Below are 25,160 nucleotides of genomic sequence, written 5' to 3'. Positions count from 1 at the left end.
ATCTCATAACTCCTACAAGCAATACAAAATAGATAGTTGGGCAAACACGGTCCCCTGGACACACCAGAGGTGGGATCAGGTGCCTAGGAGGAGTAAGCATTCCCTGTTGACCGGTCACACCCGCCGTGAGCCCCATATCCTGATCAAGTAAACGGAGTTATCCGTAGTCAAAATCAGTGTGCCAAGAACGGCTTAACAATCGGTATGAAACACTTCAGACAGCATTTGACCCAATGCGAGGTTGTATTGACGAACTAGATCGTTATAACGACCATAGAATTTGCGAAATGCTATAGAAGCTTTTCACTAAATTCTGCCTCATAAGAACATAAAAATAAAAGTGAGAAGCGAGATGAATATGTCATTAAAAGGAAGACTAGTAAGTAAAATATGCTATTTTATTTCTTTGTTCTGATCATCATGATGGTCTCTTTCATTGAGCGCCTAATTCTCCAAAACATGAAATACTTGGAATTAGACATCCAGTAGTTCCCGTTCAGATCGGAGAAACCACAGCCGGCGTACCACCACGCACTGCCATATAGTGACGCACAGTTTGTTCTACCGCTACTGTCATTATCGTTGTCGTGTGTACTGAACTTTCTTCCGTCGAGGCCCACGAAACCATCACCTACAATACAGTATTGTCAGTTTAAATATATAAGTCATATAAATATGTATAAGTATATATATATTTATATATAGAACTATTTAAAACATGTACATTGATGCCAGTCAGTAACATATTTATCATGATAACTTTGCTGAGGCTTGTAGATAACATTCCATTAATTTCTATGAACTCGTCATTAAAAGCACGCACGGGATGAAACCATGCCATTGCAAAATGGAGCTCTACCATTCAGTCGCCTTTCCAGGCCTTTTAGTGATCATTCAATCGACTGAATGACATAGTTTCATCATCTGGTGTATGGTTTAGAACCATGGCCATGGTACGTGTGGTAACAGAATATCTGGTCTACGGTAATATTCAAATTTTTAAACCTTTCAAGATAAGATGAAAATATCAAGTTTACGACGACGCCAAGGACAGACAGCAGGGAAAACAAACATGAGTCTTTGGCTTAGGTGAGCTAAATAACTATGTAACAAGTATTATGGAGCACGCCAGACAGCATTCGACCTCATGGCAGATTGTATTTGTAAATTTGATTACATAGTTATAACAAGTATAGGTTTTTAACAAAGCTTTAGGAACAACCGTATACAGTAAACTGATATAAATGTATGATATGCTTGTTATGGCCAATTTAACATTGTACCAAACATTTTCCGGATTTTTCAGTTCCATATTTTACTGGATTTATTTTAATGTTTCAATATCCGGTTTAGCTTGGATTTTACATTGTTCGCGGGTACACGAGCTTCAGTACAAATTTACCAGCCATTTAGTTAGATTACTAGTCACCTGTGCTGAAAGCCCTACATTTTTTATATGAGAGAAACTTCTAAGATGGTAAGTTAAACCTGACATTTTATATGCAAATTATTCTACAAGAGATTTATGTACATATTGCTGTTAACTGAATGTTTACAGCGTGTTTACTTGCGAAAGAGCATCTTTGGTAAAATGTTTAGAGTGCACGTTTGTTATGACAATTCATAGCTTTATCGTAACGTTTTCAAAGTATATGATAATATGATTCATATTAACTTTCATAGTATTGAAGGACATAGAATTATGCTGTGAAATTTTGGTGTGAATTTTTTGTGCACTCTGCAATTTTCATGTATTGATAGGGATGTTTTCCTCTAGCTATTTATATGTAATATTTTGTAGTTTCTAGGAACATAAATTCTTCACTTTCTAGTCTGATAAAATTGGGGTTTTTTTTTACATTATGTACTGGTTTTCTAGAGCACAATTGTATAGTATTTACTGTAAACAATGTTACTTACTGAGGTTGATCGAGTATTTGTTTTCGAGGATAACATTTATTAAATGTTAGGTAATTTGTCTTTGCTATGAAATACTTTACTTATTTTTGTTTTTGTATATTTGCAGTAAATCACACCATCACCACACGCAAACATACACATGTATGCGTACACATGGATGCTGTATGGTTTGGATCATGGTTGCTAGAATTAATAAAGTGTGTGCATTTACAATGGAGTTGACTTTGAACTGGGGGTATCAGTACAAGCTTCAAATATTTATACTTTCATTAAATGACCACATAATCAATTACCGTCTTTAGGAACAACCTTATACAGTAAACTGATGTAAATCTATGATATGCTTTGAGTGTCTATTTTTTTTTTATTAAATGACCATATAATGAAATCTTTCTAAATGGTAAATCTTACATAAAATCAAGTTTCAAAAAATAACTACTGGAAACTACTGTACAATAATTTTTCTAGTATGACCTTGAAGTAGACATGATATTTGTACTAAAAATAAAAAGCATTGTTTCTTCTCAACCTCAAGAAAACAGTGAAAAGCAGGTGTTCAGCGTGTGTAGTTTTTCACAAAGCAAGAAACACAAACTACTAAATATGTGAAAATTGTCCGAATTCTATCAAGAAGTGTTAAGGTTTGCATGCAGTAAAAGACCATTTTTGTTATTTGCTGAATTATAGAACCTTTTTCGTAGTTGTTATGAATAGGATTAAAATCAGTTTCATTAGATTGCAATTTTTCGTCGTTCTTCTCTTCGTTTTTCTCTCTCTTTTTAAAGATTGAAAATCCTGTAAAATTGTGAAGTACGTAAATATGATCATCACGAAATTATCTCCCGTGCGTTGAACAGAATTTCAACCAATAAAATGAATTAGAATTTTCACACTTATACATGTTCTACCAATCACAAAGGAGAGGAAGTGTATTGTGCGAAGACTGTAAAATACTTCAACTATATGATACCTTCCTCATTTGCGAAACGTTGGCTTTAAGGAGAAACTCCTGTAACAACTTGTTTGTCAGTAACCTACCTCGACTAAAGAGAAACTGATCATACACAGAACATACTCGTGCGTATCGCTTCCGTTAACATACACACCATATGCACGTGATAATGGTATATTGCGACATAAATATGGGGAGCTGACGACGGAGAAGCTGAGGTATTCTATACTTCGGAGTATAGCAAATTAGAATTGATTTGATTAGCTTGCAACGGGTGTGACCGGTCGACAGATGATGCCTACTCCTCTTAAGCACATGATCCCACCTCTGGTATGTCCAGGGGTCCGTAATTGCCCAACTATGTATTTTGTATTGCTTATGGGAGGTATGAGATTGATCACTGTAATTTTCACCTTTCATGTATATGTCTTGGGAGAGCGAGCATTTATATAATTAAAATTAAATAAACATGAATATATGGTAAAAAAAGAAACAACTTCAGTTAGAATATTAAGACATAACTGAACTATATGAAATTAAGAAATTAAATTAATATTAATAAGATTTAAAATAAAATGTATACTGTTATATCATTTATTATTACTGCGATCTTGAGATCGCAAATGAAGAAATAATTTCAATTATCAGCTTTGCACATGACTAAGATATATAGCGCAATAAATGTACACGTATATTTTAAATATATATACTAGATGAAACCCCGCGCAAGAAATCACAAATGATATGGCATTGAAGGACTTTTTCAAATGCATGTTTGAATTGTTGCACAAATGAATTTAATTTACGATATCTTTAATTCCAGTGAATTTAAGAACATTTTTGAGTAATTGCGTGCGTAAGTTATGTTATATTTATTGATAACATATACAGAAAATAAAATTTCAATATTAGGAATTCACTTGGAGCTCCAAATTAAATGTAACTTGATCTTTCTCCTTATTGAAAATTAGATATGTTATGAGTTATGAGATTGATCACTGTTTGTTATCTTCACCTTGCATAATGATTCTACGAATGCAATTGTATTCGGTCATGTCGAATAGTTGACCAAAGACAAAATGAATGTTCATTCAATTTCAAAATTTGATACTCCATATTTCGAATGTGTTTATATTATGGAAGTTTTTGTCCAATGCGACAATTTAAGGGCAAAATTATGAATAGACGTCGTTCTTCTCGTCAAACGCAATAATCGATAGCATAATGCACTTATATTGTAAACAGTGGTCTGAAATCTTGGATACTATTAGGTAGTGTACAACATAATTTCAGTAAAATGTTTTAAGTTTAAAGTTATAAGGCGTGCACTTCCCAGAACAGTCCCAGACCATTGAATATCTGACATATTGGGCAGTGTTCTACTTATTACCTACTTTAAAGATATGTGTGTTCAACCTATATAAAAACGTTTTAGCTCACATGAGCTGAAACCTCAAGTGAACCCTTGTCCGCCGTCTGTCTGTTAACTTTTCATACTTTTTTCACTTCTTTTCCAGAACCACTGGGCCAATTTCAACCAAACTTAGTACAAATCATTCTAGGGTATTCAAGTTTCTTCAAATAAAGGACCATACCCCTTGAAAGGGGAGATAATCTCAAAAATGCAATAAGGTGGGGTCATTTAAACGTCTTAAGAAGAACTACTGAACCAGAAAAGGTGAAACTTACATGAAAGTTTCTTGACATAGTAAGATTCAAGTTTATCAAACTCATGACCCCCGGGGGTAGGGTGGGACCATAATATGGGATCAAAGTTTTACATGCGAATATACAGGGAAAGTATTTCTTCTTAACAACCATTAGGCCTTAAGAGTGGATATTTACCTGAAAACTTCCCGGTATAAAGTAGAATCAGGTTTGTTCCGACAATGGCCACGGGGGTAGGATGAGGCCATAATACGGGATCGAAGTTTTACATGGAAATATATATTGGGGGAATTTAAAAAAAAATCTACTCAAGAACCATTGAGTCAGAGAAGTTTACATTTACATAAAAGCTTTCTAACAGTGCAGATTCAAGTTTGTTAACATCGCAGCCTCGTGGGGGGGGGGGGGGGTAGGGGGGGGCCACAATAGGGGATCAAGGTTTTAAATACAAATATAATGGGGGAAATCTTCTTCTCAAGAAGCACTGGGCCAGAAAAGTTTACATTTACACGAAATCTTACTGACATAGTGCAGTTTCAAGTTCGTGAAAATTATGACCTCCGGGGATAGGTTGGGGCCACAATAAGTATCAAAGTTTTACATGCAAATATGTAGGGAAAATCCTTAAATATGGGTCAAAGTGACTCGGGTGAGCGATGTGGCCCATTGATGCTTGTACATATCAGTAACTGTTAATGAATTATTACAAGAAATCATAACAGTGACTTCTATAATCATCGGGGGAATGAGAACATCGAAAATATGAGATGAATATCGTATTTAAGAATAAAAGGATTTGTCAAGATCATTGGTCTCGGGAGGGAGGGGGCTGTCCTTCGTTGATTTGAGATGTATATAAATAATAACATCTTCATAAAATATAATTTTATGCTGGTCATGTTGTAAACCAATCGCAACGGAGAGGCCCGATACTTTGCGATTGGTTGTAGACCTAACCGTTTACAGCTGTATAGTGTTTTCTCGTTCTGGGCGCATCGTTCTGGAAATTTCTATAAGACTGATTCAAAACTTAAAATCACGGATTGAAGAAAGGAACAGGCGTTTTGTATTTATTCAACAAGTATTGAAACTTATGTCTTCTATGAAATCAAAATCAAGCATCGATAAGCAACGGATTTACTTCATATCGCATGGTCTTAAGTTCTCATAAAAAAAGAGAATTCGCTTAGATCGGCTATTTCACCTTCAAACGTACTTTCAGGGTAGTTTATCGAAAATGAAAGTAAGTTTTGAATTAATTTTACGATATTTACTAATCAAGTAAGATTCTATTATAGCTTACGGACCTCACCTCGCATATGAAACATCATCAAAGGAGCAAGCAGAAACTCTGGAGCAAGCGTTTCAGAGCTTAGTGGCAGAATTTGTCAATGTATAAGTATAGATTGATGAACCATTGCTTAAAATATCGCGTCATTACAACAATTAAACACGGGAATTCTATGTACGAGTTAACAATACAGACTTTCGGATAAACAAAGAAACACAAAACTACATTGTAGAATATCATTTCATTGTTGGTGCTTTCGTCTTTAATGCTTCTTCAGACAGTTTAAAAGTTATTTAAAGTTAACAGTTATAACTGTTTGAAGAGCCATTAAAGCCGACAGCGCTAACAGTGAAATGTTATTCGAGTTAAACATCTTGACGAGTATCAGCGAACAAACTTTGATATCTAGCAAATAATCGATTATTTTGTGTATACATATTAAATTTCCCCTCCAATACCAGGGGTCAATAACGCTGTTCTAAGCTCTTTTTGAAGTAGTGTATGAAAAGTGTATGAATAACGTGGGGGATATTTGTAACGTTATTCGTTATAAACTGCTGCTTTGATGTGTTTTTATATATATCAAATATTAATATCTGTTTCTTTAAAAACAAAAATGAGTTCGCTTGCACCATAATTTCTCTTAATAAATATTTTATAGGGTGTTTTTGTTTCGTTTTTATGTCAATATTATCAATTTCTTCGATACTAAAGTCTATCTATTTTAAGTTGAATTATGCAATGAATGAAGTCAATCACTATTATGTTCTATATAATTAAACGGAAAACAAACCCGCTGTATTTGAAACAGTGGTATGGTAATGACGTTATTCCTTACAAAAAACCTGCTGTTCAATGAAAAACATTTTTCCCAGAATAGTATTTACATTATCAAGATTCACCTGTCAAATTTTCAGGTGGGGTTGTCCATTGAAAAAAGTATGCTAACCGGCGACCTACGTTAAACAAATCTGGCTGTTATTACATACATGATATTGGAATCCAGCTTATATACGTTCCTTTACATAAGACGAAATATTTCAAACTCACGCGTCAGTTTTAAACTCATTTACTATTGCAGTCAATAGAAAGAAGGAATTAGGGCATACATATCGCCTTGTAAATTATTTCCTGTCGGCAATGCCAATTTAATGGTCGCAGACTGACTTTTTTACTGACATTGCGGTGTGTCGTACTGTACCAAATGATCCGTTTTGTTATTCTCTAGAATCGGTCTGTTTCCACATCAAACAATTCCATTCAAAGCGTAAGTGTTCCGATTTCAGACGAAAGAGGGGAAGGAACGTTTCAGATCAAACTTTTCCATTCTCATCGAAAACCGCTTTCAATAAAGTGTTCTTTCCAACAAACCGTTCCCGCTAGGTCATCAGAACTGACGAAGATATTACCAAGTCATTGTAGGTCAATGCTGCACTCGGTGAGAAGTAAAATGAATTTGTTCATTAAAAGATGAAGAAATTTCTGTATAAGGGGATTTTGTATACCGAATTGTTCGGAAAGGGGATTAAAAAGGAGGCCAAGCCGTTTATTCTCATTTTCACCCGAAGCGTTCCGTTACCGACACAAACCGTTCATTCTCATTTGGATCAGAAGCGTTCCGTTACCGACACAAAACGTTCCGTCTGCATTTTCAAGCGTTCTCTTCTCGATAATGATTGTTTTGTTCTTGCAAAAAAAAATAATTGTACTCAAACGGATCAGCGTTCTTTGCATAATCAAGACTGTTCATCCACAAAACATTTAGCGTTAGTTCATGGTTCCATTGGTATAGTAGTACGCCCCAGAGTCTGTATAATATTTTGTGGGCATTATATATGTATAATATCTTATGATGAATCAGGATATGCAGACACACATACCCGCCGTTCCGGAAAATCCGTTGATGATGATTCTGTATTTACTGGTCTCATCTCCGACGCGGAATATGGAGTACTTGGCATACACTTTCTCACCAGAATTCATCGTGATATCTACGCGAAGCTCCTGATTATTCGCCTTAGTCAAATTGTGGATTGCATCATTTCCTGTTCAAATATAAAATGATAAAATAGTATTGGCGCATAGTGATGAATTAGGAGGGTTCACCAACAATAAATGTAACACAGGAGACAAACAATAAATTTATCTGCATTTTAGGATATATTTGTTTTTTCTGTGAATATCAGAAGACGTTTTCCCACATATTCTTTCAAACTTGTCAAAATGAATTTTAAGCTCGCCGGCACAATTGGTCGGAAAGCTATTGCCAGGATCTCAATGTCGGCATCACAATCGAAGGGAAAACTTGAACCTTATATCCATCTTTTCAATGAAGAAGATATGGATTCGATATTCATGATCAGACCTTTCATTTCGATTTTTGTGAGACTTTTGACTCAGTGATCTTGACCTTATATATAGATATATATTTATAAAACATGGAAGGTGAAGATAACGAACAGTGATCAATCTCATAACTCCTTTAAGCATTTACAAAATAAATAGTTGGGCAAACACGGACCCCTGAACACACAAGAGCTGGAATCAGCTGCATAGGAGGAGTAAGCATCCCCTGTCGACCTGTCACACCCGCCAAGAGCTCTATATTCTGATCAGGTAAATGGAGTTATCTGTAGTTAAAATAATTGTGCCAAGCGCGGCCCACCAATCGGTATGAAACACGTCAGACAGCATTTGAACTAATGATAGGTTGTATTGACGGACTATATCGTTATAACGAGCATATAATTTATAAAATGCAGGCTTCAATGGAGACTGTTGAAACCCTTGTATCATCAACTTGTTTGTCAGAAGCTTGCCTCGATTTAAAAAACTGACTATACGCAGAACAAGCTCTTGCGTACCTAATCAGTTGAGAGATATAAACACCATATGCAGGTGATGATGGAATATTACTACATAAATATGGGAAGTTGACGATGATTTAGCTGAAATCATCCCGTTTGTCATACAGTTGAGTTGTCAGTTTGCCGTTAATGTCTACTTTCAATAAAATATCTAAGCATGAAACAGAAGTGGACGACTCTGTGGTGTCTTTTATTTCGAGCTCACCGGGATACATTGAATCGACATATGAATGGCAGTTATTATTGTTAATAGACAAAACGTCGTCGATATATCTAAATGTCGAATTGAATACCACAGGAAGAGCTTTTTTCTTCTCGTGAAGAAGGATTTGAATAAATTCTATTCGATATGAATATTATGTATTTTTATGTCTGTCCTTTATTTAATAGACAAAATGTCATTATATATATATATATCCTGAAGAAGGGACGGGTCGTCCCGAAAATTTGACAATCTGTTTGTTCGTGTCGTTGGTCATTTTAGTGCTTTGTATAATTTTTTGTATCCATGTTGTGGATCCGACACTTTTACGTATCAGGTGTTGTTGGAACCTAGTGCTTATATATATATATATATATATATATATATATATATATATAGACAGTTCCTTTTTATATAGATTACAAAAGTTGAATATTTTATTTTAATGAGGCATGGGTATCTAAATGTAAACCTTGTACGGTACCAATTTTCATGCATCAGATGCTCATTTCGAGAAATAATGTCTCTTCAGTGATGCTCAACCGAAATGTTTGAAATCCGAAATAACTATGAAGCTTTAGAGCTTAATATAGCCAAAAAAACAGCGTGCCCAAAAAATGGAGCCAAATTCGTCCAAGGATAAGAGCTATGCATGAGGGAGATAATCCTTAATTTTGAAATGAATTTCTAAATTTTATAACAGCAATTAAATATACATCCATATTTTCAAGCTAGTAACGAAGTACTTAGCTACTTGGCTGTAGAGACCCTCGGGGACTAACAGTCCACCACCAGAGGCCTCGACCCAAGGGTCGTAATGTAAACCTTATACGGTACCAATTTTGATGCATCAGATGCGCATTTCGACAAATAATGTCTTTTCAGTGATGCTCAACCGAAATGTTTGAAATCCGAAATAACTATGAAGCTTTAGAGCTAAATATAGCCAAAAACAGCGTGCCAAAAAAGTGGAGCCAAATTCGTCCAAGGATAAGAGCTATACATGAGGGAGATAATCCTTAATTTTGAAATGAATTTCGAAAGGTGAAGATAATGAACAGTGATCAATCTGATAACTCCTATAAGCAATACAAGATAGAGAGTTGGGCAAACACGGACCCTTGGATATACCAGGTATGGGATCAAGTGCCTAGGAGGAGTAAGCATCCCCTGTCGACAGGTCACACCTTTGATCTCAATATCAGTGGTATACCTACCAATCCAGTAATTCTTGGATGGTTCTCCAAATCCAGTTTTGTAATTGTCCCAGGTTCTATAAAAACTTGTAGAACCATCGATTCTTTTTTGGATTATCTGCATAAAAAATGAAGAAAAAAATTTCATGCAACTTTAAATACATCACAGGATATGTTTGTGATTAACGAATTAAGTAAAATCGCAAACTTTTGACACCATAGACAGTTGTTTCTTCAATAAGATGGAAGACTGAAATAATCAAATTTTGTGCTCAGTCATCGAAATAATTACTACGTAGAGTTTAGTGATCGCGTCTTTCTATAATCACGAATTGTGCTCCGTTATTTAAGGGTTTGTTTGGTTTTTTTTCTTATGAAGGTAGAATTTATTAAAATGCTTCTATATGAGAAGAAAGCAAACCCTTGTGCACTTATATTCAACAATGAGATATATCGACGACGATTTATTGAATAATATTAATCATTTTCATTCAAGTGTCCATTCTACAAATCCCAGTGAACTTGAAATAAAATATTGGAAATAGATGTTAAAAGGGAACCATCAACTAAGCAGGGGATCCTTGTACGGCCAACTTTCTATTTGGTATTGCTTATAGCAGTTATGAGATTTATCACTTTTCGTTATCTTCGCCTTTCATGCTAAAAGAGTACTATCAACTAACCTTGATGACAAACGGGAGAACTTCATTTCTTCCCATATGTATGGAGAAATATTCCATTACTTGAGAACGGTGTTTTGTGTCTCAAATGATTCGACACACGAGATAATGTTCTGTGTATGATTAATTTTTTAATCGAGGCAACCTACTGAAAAGTATATTGATGTTACAAAGATTTCAACAGTCTCGTTTAAAGTCAGTATTTTGCAATCTATTTTGTAAAAATAATGATATAATTTGCAAATGAAACTTATCACAGGACCGAATATTGTCTCATACGTTTCCATACCAATTGGTAGCTCGTTACTTCTATACTTAGTTTGACTACAGATTACGTTTTTATTGATGGATATATAGGGCTCTTCGCAGGTGTAACCGGTCAACAGGATATGCTTATTTGTCTAAGGCAGGTACTATTTCCTCTGCTGTATCCAGAGGTCAGTATTTGTCCTGCTTTTCATTTTGTATTCAGCATGGGATTTGAGATAGTTCATTATTGCTCATTATCTTCACTTTTATATTATATGCTTTTCAATTAGCATTTTGAAAAATAACCAGGATATACATGTATACTAAAAATATACAATGTATAAATGGTAAGAATCACGAACATGAATCAATGTCGTAACACATATAAGCAATACAAAATAGAGCGTTGGGCAAACACGGACTCCTGGATATACCACAGGTGGAATTAGGTGCCTAGGAGAAATAAGCAATTTAATACATTTATATATTATCTAAACTCATTTTTAATGTCGTTTCACTTAAATACTTTCTCAAAAACTGTTTGCGGGTCCATAATTGCTATTCATAAAATGCCACAGTTTCAATGCAAAGAAGCCTTAGGAGTTATCTGTTTGGAAACCATATGCGTCGCTACGTTTGCTTACAAAGAAGTTTTCTTTCTCCATTTCATAAAACTCTTTAAAACGCAATTATTCGTGACTGTACATCAATGATTTCCCTGAAAACTGTCGCATTATCAATTTAAGCTTTTACTGATTCAAAATATGTTATGTCTCGTTATGGGTGATAATTTCATATCCACTGTCTCATTAATAAACGATAATTCCTTAAAACCGAGAACGTTATATAAACTCACCGTCCATCCTCCTCCTTCCGTTGTCATGTCGCAGTACACCATCTTTTCTTCACCATCCATATATATCGGATATACCCCATCTTTTCCTTTCGTGTTTGCGTCACTTTGTAATATCTCTATGCAACGTTTTACTGGAAGATAAACATAGCCATTACTTATATTCTCTAAACATATTAGTTTCATTATATTTCTTGACAGGGTTCTCTGTCTTCAGTGACACATCCTTCTATTATTCCATTGTTTGTGTTTTACCTTTAGTATTATACTTTGAAGACCTATTAATTGTATATTGTTTAACGTCACTCACGAGAATATTTCACTGACATGGAGACGTCATCAATGTCGGTGAAGGGCTGCAATATTTAGGCCTATGTTCGGCGCTTACAGCCTTTGAGCATGGAGGGATCTTTATCATACCACACCTGTGACACTGTACCTCGTTTTTTGCGGTCTCATCCAAAGTACCGCCTCATTTAGTCGCCTTTTACGACAAACAAGGGGTATTGAGGACTTATTCTAACCCGTATCACCACGGGACCTTTTAAGACCAAAATAAAAGGTCAAAATAACAAACAATGATCGATCTCATAACTCTCTTATAATAAATACAAAATAGGGAGTTGGGCAAACTCGGGATCCTGGATAAACTAGAGATGGGCTCATCCCTGTCGGTCGGTCACACCCACTGTGAGCCCTATATCTTGATCAGGTAAACCGACTAATCTAAGTCAAAATCAATGTGCCAAAACCGGCATAGCAATCGGAATGGAACGTGTCAGACAACATTTGACCCAAAGATAAGTTGTATTGGGAGATTAAATCATTATAACGACCCAAGAATTTGCGAAATGCTAACTTTAAACCAGACTGTTGAACCCCTTGTGACATCAACTTGTTTCTTAGTAGCCTGCTTCGATTGCAAAACTGATCATACGTAGAACAAGTTCATGCATATTAAAGCAGTTTAGGGATATAAACCCCATTTTAAAACTTAATAACTAGAACAAGCTCTTGTGTATCGAATCATTTGAGAGATATAAACACCATGAGTCCTTAAATTTGTAAGCTTAGATATTTCCATTACGTTGGTACGTTAAGGCAGGTTATGAAAATCTTTACTGGGATAAAATCCGCGAAACAATGTGACATTATAATTGAAATAAGTATATCACTAAGTATATAATAAATTCCGATTTTTTCTTTTATGTAAGTTTTATTTATGCATAAAATAAACAATACAGCTATTAAGATCTAAAAAAAAAAATATCGAAATGTTATACTTCTGTCGTGTAATTTCTGTCTGATCAATATAAAAGTAAACTGATGACGTCATGACTATACATCGAGTGACCTTGACACATGGAAGGGATTTGTTAATGTGTGACATGTACATATATCGACAAAAGGTGGAGTATTTGAAATAATTGAATTGGGATATATGGAATATATATGTGAAACGCTGAGAATTCATGTATATTATGAAGGTATGTTGACTTCATTCATTGACAATTTTTTAACGGGAAAACATTCCATTTAGCATGTCGATCCTATTTTCCTCTGTCACACACTGAAATAAAACTGAAAAAGTAGCACACTACGCCGCATACGTTTTTTATACACCGTGTGAAAGGTCATAAACTAATGTGCACGGTAATCACTGATAGAATCGTCTGTTAAATAAACTTATAAAGAAAACTGCTTAGCATCAGTGTCAAATGTAAAACATGGTCTAGAGGGTTTCGTGTTTAAATGTTTAATAATTATTTCTTACTGAAAGTGGCAGGATTCTATCAGTAATTCTGATAACCTATAGGTGTTTTATCGTCATTATCGTAAGTTAGACCAAGATTTAAATCCTGGGGTAGTGTGCTACTTTCCATTTTCTATTAAGGTACATCCGTGATCTATTTATAGCAGTCATGCAATGACGTCATACAGAAGCACATGATTGATTGATTGATTAATTAAATATTGTTTAATATCCCTCTCAAGAATATTTCACTCATTTTGGAAGTGAAGGGCTGCAAAATCGGTGCTTATGGCCTTTGAGGAGGGAGGGATCTTTATCGTGCCACACGTGCTGTGACACGGGACCTCGGTTTTAGCGGTCTCATCTACGACAAGCAAGGGGTACTGAGGACCTATTCTAACCCGGATCCCCACGGGATACAAAATGTTCTCATGTAAACAACCAAAATAGTTTTAAAATTTAGGTTAGTAAGTAGTGTAAAAACCAGAGTTTTGCACGGATATTTTACTATGGGCTCCTCACGGCTCCTCTGAGGAGCCTAGGACGTCATCCATAACCATGGCAACAAACATTAGGCTATTGACAACTGTAACAAAGAGGGGGGAAATCCCATGACGTCGCAGTTGGACGCGAACCAAGACGACGGGGTCCATGTAGAAACAATATACCTATTCTTCTCCCTATTGATCTCAAGAAAAGAGACAGGGAACACTGACGAGGAATATGTGTGAATGAACCTTTGTATTATCTTCTCTTGTAAAACTAACTGCATTGAGGGCTTAAAAGACTCGTGTTTACTCATTCGATTAAAACATGTTTCTACCTGTATAATGTTTCGGATGATTACGTTACCTTTAAATCTCCTAACCGTGTCCTCTATCTTGACCTCAATTGTTTACCAACGATTGAAAGATTGAACATAAGCTGATGGATGCATTATTCTTATCGTTTCCCGCAGGTATGATGACATGGAATTTCCAATAGTAATTCGCGTTCTTGGGTCTTGTATGTTATTAGTTCTATTGACTTTTCACAACAATAGAACCTTTCAACACCTGTCATATGACCTCCATTAATCAGTATCATATGGCTCCCTTTGATCAATCAATTGTATCCTATATTCCCTTTCGTCTTCGATCCTTAAGTAGGTCTAGATTGTCATATCATCCCCTCTTAATTTTGTTCTCGAGATCAATAGGGAAAACAATAGGTATATTGTTTCTACATGGACCCCGTCGTCTTCGTGCCCGTCCAACTGCGACGTCATTGGATTCCCCACCCTCTTTGTTGCCGTTATCAAAAGCTTAATGTTTGTTGCCATGGTTATGGATGACGTCATAGGCTCATCAGGGGAGCCGTGAGGAGCCCATAGTATATTATCTCTGCCAGAACTCTGGTTTTTACACTACTTCAGTAGCTCCCTCTCCCTGTGTAGGACAGATTTTAAAAATTGACATGAAGGCATGGCCTGTATTTAGGCCTATGATTGTCGCTTACAGCCTTTGATAATTCCACCAGACAGTAAAACCATTTATATAAGCGACGAGGGCCGAAGGGACCAGCGATTAAATAAAATCGCCCAAACTATCTCGATTACACAACGAACGAAAACCCCTGCTGATATCTATGTGTTTATGAAAAGCTAACGCAGTCAAATTTTATCCCTGTAATTATGTACTTGTAACTACGTACTAGATCATCTGTTCAATATAAAATTGTTAAACGTAAATGTAGAACCGATAACGGTATTAAGAAAAAGTGAAACACAACGAACAGTTATCAATTTCATAACTCCAATAAGGAATACAAAACAGAGAGTTCGGCAAACACGGACTACTGCATATACTAGAGGTGTCACCAGGTGCTAAGGAGTAGACATCGCCTGTCGACCAGTCACGCCCGCTGTGGGCCCTATATATTGACCAATTAAACGGAGTAATCCGAAGTCAAAATCTTTGTGAAAAGAGCGGCCTAACAGATATTATCAAACACATCAGATAGCATGCAAGGTGAAGATAACGAACAGTGATCATGATCCAATGACAGGGTGTATTGGCAAATTAGATCGACATGACGACAATAAGATTTGCGAAATGCTTACTTTAAACGATATTTTTTTAAAAACCCCGTAATATCAACATTACCCTGTTGTATTGAAACTTTACAGTACGTTTACTTACTGCAATGACAATCCTGTGTAAATGCTGTTATGCACTGTATTATTCTTTTTGTGTTTAAATAGAAATGGGTATTCAATTTTTTCAAATTGTGTAAATTGCTCTTTCATAAGTATAAGTGTCAAATGTTTTCATATAGGTAAATCCAATAGTCCATTAACCTTGGAATTCCTCTTAGTGTGTAATCAATAATGTTTTCACAACTTGAAAAATGCCGTATTTGACACGTCAAATCAACATTCGTTCAACAGTTGTAATTTGTAGTGCCTCATTATGACGACAGTGGGCGCGTGGTGTGTCAGAAAGGTATTAGAACGCTTTACTTTGAGAATACTCTAGGCTTACTAGTAGCTGCTTACTTGAGTATCAGTCATCACAAAGGTGATACAAAAAATTATGATAGTGCTAGAAATTGTTGAACAATTCAAATCTACAACATTGTTGTTTTTTTCAGAGGGGATTCAGAAGAGAACTTAAGAGAAGCTGTCAGTAATCATGGAGAATTTTTTGGAAAGTGCAAAAAAAAAATATTGAAAAATTCTACAATTTGTTGTAGCGTTATTAATGAAATTATTAAAAACGCATGTGTGAGTCACTTAAACTCAAATAACACAGAGTTATTGATCACTTTGTTGTTACCATGGTAACAAGGACAACGTCCTTGAAAAAAAACAGTGAAATATACTTCTTTAAAGTCCAAAATAAATAAAATTAAAATAATAAGATGCATATATAACCCTAACCCTAACCCTGGCTTATATAAAATTTTGTTGAAATAAGAAAGTTAAATACCTTAGCAAAAAATGGTTGCAATGGCAACCAACATACCTTGCATTGTATACAGTCAAAAATTCAATAAAACAATAGATTTTTTAGCTAACTTTTTTTCAGAAACGCAAGACAATCATGCAAGGTCTTTCATATAGAAAGAAATAACAAATGTTAGATTTTTATTCAAAATAATAAAATCAGTTAAACAACTTTTAGTTTTTTGTTACTGACCTTACCAAAACACCAATTTTTTTTTCATGTTCAGCTACATTTTCGAAAATCTATCTAATTCCTAGGCTAATGATCTAATTTAGGTCAAGAACATTTGCCTTCTGTGTGCATCAATTACTTTCTAATGACATGCTAAATTCTATTGAACCTTGTAAATGACTTTGTCCTACAATCTCAAGGTCACATACATTAACCAATGACCTTCATATTTAATCAGTTGACCTAAACTGCATTTGGATTTAATTTAAACTTGTATATATCTTTATCTTCTAACGAACCTGTGTATTTTTTTGTTAAAATCACATATTGCTGTGGTTTATATATATTATAGTTTATATATGATTGCGCGCATGACAGAAGGTCCTTATGACATATTCAAGAGAACAAAGAAATAACGTCACAAAGATTTGACGTTGCATAGGCCTAGCGCCATTACGTAAAGATGCATATCTCTATGTACACGCACATGATTCAAAACCACGTGTTAGAGTTAGGCTAGTATGCACGCTTTAAACCAAACAAAAAAAATAATTTGGAAACAATAGCTTTAGATGAAATATTTATAGAATTTATGATATTTAATTTTAAGAATCTAAATGTTCCGCGTCGGTTTCTTTCGGCAGCGGACCGTCAAAAATAAAACATGTAGGTAACAGCAGATATAGCAGCGCAAATCCATGAAGGTTCATCTAATATTGTGTTTATTTCTTTGAACAATCAATCCTGAATGAATCTGAGGTAAAAAAAAAATCATAATTTTCAAGACAAAAGTTCAATCCACTTTCTAAATATTCATGATCCGCCTCGGCTGCGGCAATGTTTACACTGTCAAGTCGATGTTAAACAGACGATTTGTGATACATTCCCCAATTTATTAGGTTATACCATATCATTATTCATTATACATAATTTACAGACTAGTAAACAGTCATGAAAAACTTGAATATTTTTGGGTTTAGTAGATTCTGTATGAAAAAGTTGTGCGTCTGGTAATCCTATTTATAAATCCAAGAGAGATAACTCTGAGACAATAACTTTGTTACTAAGGTACCCCAAAGGAAAATGAAAGGTGTTAATTTAACCAAATATGAAAAGTTCACTTGCTAGTCACATGTTTGTTAAATAATTATTACCAGATACAAATACATGTATATCACATTAGGCAACAGATTTGAAGTCAAATTATGCAATCTTCGTAACATGATATCTAGGATTTATATCGTTTTCCGGTTTTATAAATTCATTTGAAGCCGACATTAGGGGTCTTCGGAAGATGAATAAGTTATTAGCACATTTACAGTCATTGGTCTAAATTCGAGAGTTTCTGACACATATTAGGCCTATAATTTTCCAAGGGGGGGGGGGGGGCAGATGGGGATCGGGATAAATAAAAATAAATAAAAAAACGCACAGGAATTTTGAATGATTATTGACAAGCAATCAAAATTAAAAAAATAAAAATAAAAAAAACCCACCCAAATGCATGATTATAAGAATTGAAACCTAAATAGTGTTATCATTCCCTAACTTCGAATGCAAAATCTAGGGAGGGGGGGGGGGGGGTAAGTAAAAACAAAGCAAAAATTAACATATCAAAAATAGGTCACCTTCCCCTCCCCACCTCCATCCTGGTTCTACGTGCCTTGTTTTAAGAGCATAATTTAGGAAACATTGATTATGTTATCGAAAACAAATACTCACTGAAAAAAGAGAAATTGATTTTTTGATACATACATGTAAGATGTTGGAATAAGTAGGTCTCAAGTATTTCTATATCGAAATCTCTATGAAGTGTATTGTTTTATTACATTTAAAATATAGATGTGGTCTAAAATACACGAATTACAGAATTTGTAATTGTAAAACGTGTGTGCTATACTCATAGCCAAATAATGATATAGGAATGGGATATTTGTTAGAGGATCTACCAACAAAATATCACCCCTTCTCCCTTATCATCAGAACAACAATCCACATCGTTACGTATACAATATTTTGAAATATGAATTGCATTATAATAGAAATTACATTGACCATTTGATAGAAGATAAATTATTTCAGTGAGAATGAAATACTTTGAATACACAAAAAGTGCGTCACAATGCATGTTGAGTATGACGCAATATGAGGTGAAAGTGTGACGTCAGCATTGATACTGATTGAGTGTAGAAAATGATTTAGATATTCTTTGTTTTATTTTAAAAGAGAAACAAGTGTTCTACACTAGACATACTTGGAATCTTATTTACCGGTGTTTACTATTAATTTACTAGATCTATCTGTCATTGGGACAGTTTGTATGAATTTGGAATGATTACATGGATTCTGACTTCACTATTAACTAACATATCAAATTTAATTTACAGAAAAATAGGCTAATCTCTACATCACCTTTCAAGTTTCCTGTTAAATGAATTCCTTACTGACAATCCAGAATTTTTTATGTTGTCTGCAAAGTGATATTCATTCATTTCTTCCTTTAATTCTAGAGAGTTCACATCAAGGGGGGTAATAATTGTGTAAAATAGTAGGCCCTAGTGAAGAGTTTTGAGGAGTTTTACAAAAGAGGGTAAATTGTTTAACTGTTTTTATTTACTATGTTGGTAGTATAAATAACTGTCTTAAAAACCGCATGTAGAATTAATGTCAGCCCTGCTGCGTTTCAGAGAAAATAGTGTCTGAAAAGAAGTCATAAATGCTCTTTTTTACCTTAATTTATGATTTATTTTTAAGAATAATCAAGAAAATACACATGTTTTCAATCACAAGTACAATAATCTAAGTGCTTTCTTGAATTTCCATTCAATGTACATTGTTGGGAAATTGTTTTATTAGAAATATTTGTGAAAAGATTAAAAACTCAACATCTAATGATTTAACTGTGGGTACGGTCCGTTGTCATGGAAACACGATGCATGGTTCCAGTAATTTTCACTTTTTTAACATTGATTATTACCATACACAAACGTGTGAGAGTTTCATTCAGATTTGTTATTTTTGCACTTTCCACTTTTTTAAAGAAAATTCTCAATGATTACTGACAGCTTCTCTTAATTACAATTCTGGCAAAACTTTTGAAAAACCCACTCAAAATCTCTAGAACCACGCATTCCTAAGAAAAACTAATCATACCACAATTCTATATTTGACTCTGTGGTGGAACCACACTTGAAAAATATAGTTTTTGTGTAAAACAACTAGATAACATCTTTAACGCTATTGAAAAGAAGTCAAATTCCCTGATCAGCATATTCATCATAAGACACATAGTAGAACACATACCTCCACAGGTGTTTCCGATAAAGCCATCTACACACTGACATGAGAACGTTGTTGGACCGGAAGTACACGTTCCGTTATGTTTACATGGAGAAGAGGCACAGTGATCGGTGCCTTCAAATGAGAAATAAATCAGTCATGTTAGCTCAAATCACTTACATGAAGAAATGTTTGACCTCTCCATTTTTAGGTCACCTGAGTAAACTCAGGTGACCTATTGCAATTGGTTTCGTCCGTCGTCGTCCGTCGTGCATTAACAATTGAACATTTTTAACTTCTTAATAACTACCTGTCCAATTCTTTTCAAATTTGGTATGAAGCATCATTGGAACAAGGGGGACATAAATTGTAAATTTCAGAACTCCAGCACCCCTGGAGCCCTAGGGGTGGGGCAACAACTGTCTAAAATTTACCAATTTTCAAAAACCTTCTTCTCAAGAACCACACACATGTAAGAAAAACTAAATGCATAGTGATGTAGAGCAGTAAGGCCTCTACCAAATTGTAAATTTCATGATCCCCGGGGTAGGTGTTTTGACCCCAGAGCGGGGCCAAAATTGGTATATTGTGTTTATGTGTAAAAATCTTAAATTGCATCTTCTATAATGCTACTGATACTAAATTGATAGTAAATAGATATTTAGGAAGAACAGGTAGTCTTTACCAAAATTGTAAATTTGATTATTCCAGGGGTAGGGGTTTTGGTATCAGGGTGGGGCCAAAATGGTCAGTTATTAAATGTGTGAACAATAGACATTTTTAACTTCTTCTTGATAACTATCATTCCAATTATTTTCGAATTTTGTATGTTTAGAACATAGGGGACATAAATTGTAAATGTCAGGACTGTAGCTCCCCTGGGGCCCTAGGGGCGGGGCAAAAACTGTCCAAAATTAACCAATTTTCAAAAATCTTCTTCTCAAGAACCTACCAAAATTGTAAATTTTATGATCCCGGGGTAGGGGTTCTGACCCCAGGGCGGACCCAAACTTGTTATATAGTGTTTATTTGTAAAACACTTAAATAACATTTTCGTTAGTGTTTTGATACTGAATTGGAACTAAATGGAAAGAACAGGTAGTCTTCTATCAAAATTGTAAATTTGATTTTCCCCAGAGTAAGAGATTTGACCCCCGGTCGGGGCCAAATTTAGTATATAGTATTTATGTGTAAGTTAACTGATATTGTATACAATTTAAATGCATACTTAGGAATAGCAAAATAGGATTTACAAACAATGGTGAATTTCATAACCCAGGACTATGACTTTAGAATGAGTGCAAATTAGTCATATATTTTGATGTTTTAATTTAATACACCTATTATTTAAAACCTTTCATCAGTGTATGCACTTTTGAGGACAGTGAAGTTTTAAGAACACCTGTTGCTGGACATCAGATTTTAGCTTATATATTCAGAACAGGAAATGTTTTCTACATTTCATAACCCATGAAAGTAGTGATACTTTTTCACTAGTATTCAGGTGACCGATAAGGCCTGTGGGCCTCTTGTTTATCTGTAAAGGAAACTGATTACTGTTTCATATCTTCGCTTTTTCACAAAGTAACTGCTATTTTGATCATCAATATGTTAATGTAAAACTTATACGGTACCAATGTTGATGCAGCAGATGCGCATTTCGACAAATAGTGTCTCTTCAGTAACGCTCAACCGAAATATTCGAAATCCGAAATAATAAACTTGTAAGAAATAAAACAGAGTGCCAAAGACAGGAGTCTAAGTTTCGTCTAAAGGTCAGAGCTATGCATGAGGGGGATAATCCTTACCTTTAAACTGAATTTATCAATTTTATCACAGCAATTAAATATACATGAAAGATAACGAACAGTGATCAATCTCAAAACTCCTATAAGCAATACAAAATAGATAATTAGGCAAACACGGACCCCTGGACACATCAGAGGTGGGATCAGGTGCCTAGGAGGAGTAAACATCCCCTTTCGACCGGTCACACCCGCCATGAGCCCTATATCCTGATCAGGTAACCTGAGTTATCCTGAGTCAAAATCAGTGTACCAAGACAGGTCTAACAATCGGTATGAGACATATCAGACAGCATTTGACCAAATGATAGGTTCTATGGACGAACTAGATCGTTGTAACGACCATAGAATTTGCGCCATGCTGACTTCAATCGAAACTATTGAAACCCCTGTACCATCAAAGTGTTTGTCAGTAGCTTACCTCGATTTAAAAACTGACTATACGCAGAACAAGCTCTTGTATATCGAATCAGTTGAGAGACATAAACACCATATGCAGGTGATAATGGAATATTGCTACATAAATATGGGAAGTTGAGGATGGAGAAGCTGAAATCATCCCGTTTGTCATACAGTTGAGTTGTCAGTATTTTAAAGCTAGCAACGAAGTACTTAGCCATTGGGCTATAGAGACCCTCGGGGACTAACAGTCCACCACCAGATGCATCGACCATGGGAATCGTAATGTAAAACTTAAATGGTAATCTATTGGTTTTGTTTTTGGCTAGATTTCAAAAAGTGAAGATAATGAACAGAGAATGAAAGGTGAAGATAAGGAACAGTGATCAATTTCATAACTCCTATAGGTCCTCGGTACCCCTTGCTTGTCGTAAAAAGGAAATGAATGGGGTGGTCCTTCGGATGAGACCAGAAAAACCACAGTCCGGCGTCACAGCAGGTGTGGCACGATAAATTTCCCTCCCTGTTCAAAGGCCATAAGCGCCGAGCAGAGGCCTACATTTGCAGCCCTTCACCCGCAGTGGTGACGTCTCCATATTAGTGAAATATTCTCGAGAGGGACGCTAAACAACTTTCAATCAATCAATCATAACTCCTATAATGAATACAAAATAAAGAAGTGGGAAACACACACCCTTGTATATTCAAGAGCTGTTTCATAAATGCGCTTTCTCGTAAAGTAAATGCTATTTTGATCATCACTATGGAATATAAACTGAAGATAATGAACAGCGAATGGAAAGTGAAGATAATAAACAGTGATCAATGTCATAACCCCTATAAGGAATACAGAATAAAGAGTTGGGAAACACAGACCCTTTGATATACCAGAGGTGGGATTATGTGCGTAGGTGGAATAAGCACCCACATGTCAACATTACAAGGCTATCACAACTTCAGGTGTGTCCTACTGACTATAAGTCAATATGTAGGCACCTTACGAGTGCTCTATTTCAGTGCATGAATACTGAATCTCAGTTATTTATTTATTTTCGATTCAATTTCGTGGTATATTTATAGATGCAGTACAACATGCTGGGCTGAGGGCGGGTGTGACCGGTCGACAGGGGATGCTTACTCCTCCTAGGCACCTGATCCCACCTCTGGTGTGTCCGGGGGTCCATGTGTGCCCAAGTATCTATTATGTATTGCTTATGATATTTATGAAATTGATCATTGTTCGTTATCTTCACCTTTCATGTTTTCGTATATATTTTCGTTTTAAAGTGGTTTCTTTTACATTTCTTATAAAATCAGTTCCCAAACCTTAAATGACCGGAGTAAAGTCAATGAAATATTCCAGGTAGCTTGTTTTCAATATTACAAGCTGTTTAGTATAGTTGAAGAGAATGCGGACCAAGTTATGCATAGTATATCTGACTGTTCGTTATCTTCACCTTTCATGTTTTCGTATGTATTTTCGTTTTAAAGTGGTTTCTTTTACATTTCTTATAAAATCAGTTCCCAAACCTTAAATAAACGGAGTAAAGTCAATGAAATATTCCAGGTAGCTTGTTTTCAATATTACAAGCTGTTTAGTATAGTTGAAGAGAATGCGGACCAAGTTATGCATAGTATATCTGACTGTTCGTTATCTTCACCTTTCATGCTTTCGCATGTATTCTCGTTTTAAAGTGGTTTCTTTCACATTTCTTTGAAATTCAGTTCCGAAACCTTAAATGACCGGAGTAAAGTCAATGAAATATTTCAGGTAGCTTCATTTCAATATTACAAGCTGTTTATTATAGTTGAAGAAAATGCGGACCAAGTTATGCATAGTATATCTGGAAAGCTGTTATCATATTAATCTCAGTAAAGCACATACCTCCGCACGTGTCTCCGATAAAGTCACCTGCACACTGACATGAGAACGTTGTTGAACCGGAAGTACATGTTCCGTTATGTTTACATGGAGAAGAGGCACAGTGATCGATGTCTGCAAAATAAGAAGAAAAAACTCGGTCATGATAGCTCAAGGTAAACAGTGAGTGTGTTTCGTTGTTTTAATTCCATGATTTTTATTTTTACATCTTTCATAAAGGGAATGTTTCATTTCCTATCAACGTATCTGGTAAAAGGCGAATGTGAGCAATCAAGAGATAAAAATGGCAACTATGGTGATTATTTGAGTCAATGTTTGACCTTTTCTCACTTAATTGATTGATTGAATATTGTTTAAGGTCCCGGTACTATCGAGAATATTCCACTCATATGGAGATACATAGTATTAAAGCAAAATAGCAAGAATCCAACGTATGTGTTTTGAATATAATGAAATATTTTTTTGGAGATAAAAGGAAATATTTTTTTAGGAATTCATAATTATTGTAACGCTTTTTGTAACACTTTCAATATTCTCTCAAGTACAGTGCAATATCATATCATACGTAACAGAAAAACACCATCTGACCATTTCTCAGTGTTGTATATTATCACGTCTTACACAAAGAGTGGGGTATAGGTAAGATTCACCATAACATGCTTTCACAAATGCTCTTATAATGGAGAATTTTATTCTGCTTTTTCATTAATATTTTGATTTCTCTGATTTAAGATTTCAAAAATGAGGTTTCGCAAATGTCATTGACCAGTATTGCTGCTTTTGTAATTTCTGTGGAAACGTGGGGTTATTCACATTCGGTCTTTCCGATGCCCCCTCGTTTCTGCCCAAGTGTGGAAAATTAGTCGCGCTTCGGTTTGAATTTATTTAAGGTTCCAGTTAGTGTGAATCGTTCGAAAATTTACATAAACAACAGGGGATGCTTACTCCTCCTAGGAACCTGATCCCACCTCAGGTGTGTCCAGGGGTCCGTGTTTGTCAAACTATC

The 25,160-nt window shown here is 35.2% G+C and overlaps 1 protein-coding gene across 1 annotated transcript; it reads right to left on the bottom strand.

Moving 5' to 3' along the window:
- Nucleotides 1-398: 398 nt before the first annotated feature.
- Nucleotides 399-24,260, bottom strand: LOC125663125 (ficolin-1-like). Its single transcript, XM_048895437.2, has 6 exons — nucleotides 24,158-24,260; nucleotides 20,093-20,203; nucleotides 11,882-12,012; nucleotides 10,118-10,214; nucleotides 7,712-7,876; nucleotides 399-631 (listed from the first exon to the last, which is right to left on the bottom strand). Exons 3-6 carry the CDS (start codon nucleotides 11,939-11,941, stop codon nucleotides 399-401), a joined length of 555 nt encoding a protein of 184 aa, XP_048751394.2. The 5' UTR covers nucleotides 11,942-12,012; nucleotides 20,093-20,203; nucleotides 24,158-24,260.
- Between the last annotated feature and the right edge of the window lie 900 nt (nucleotides 24,261-25,160).

This window comes from Ostrea edulis, chromosome 8 (genome assembly GCF_947568905.1).
Source record: "Ostrea edulis chromosome 8, xbOstEdul1.1, whole genome shotgun sequence".
NCBI classification, from domain to species: domain Eukaryota; kingdom Metazoa; phylum Mollusca; class Bivalvia; order Ostreida; family Ostreidae; genus Ostrea; species Ostrea edulis.
Note: the sequence above shows the minus strand (reverse complement) of the source record. Positions and strands in the feature narration are given on the sequence as shown.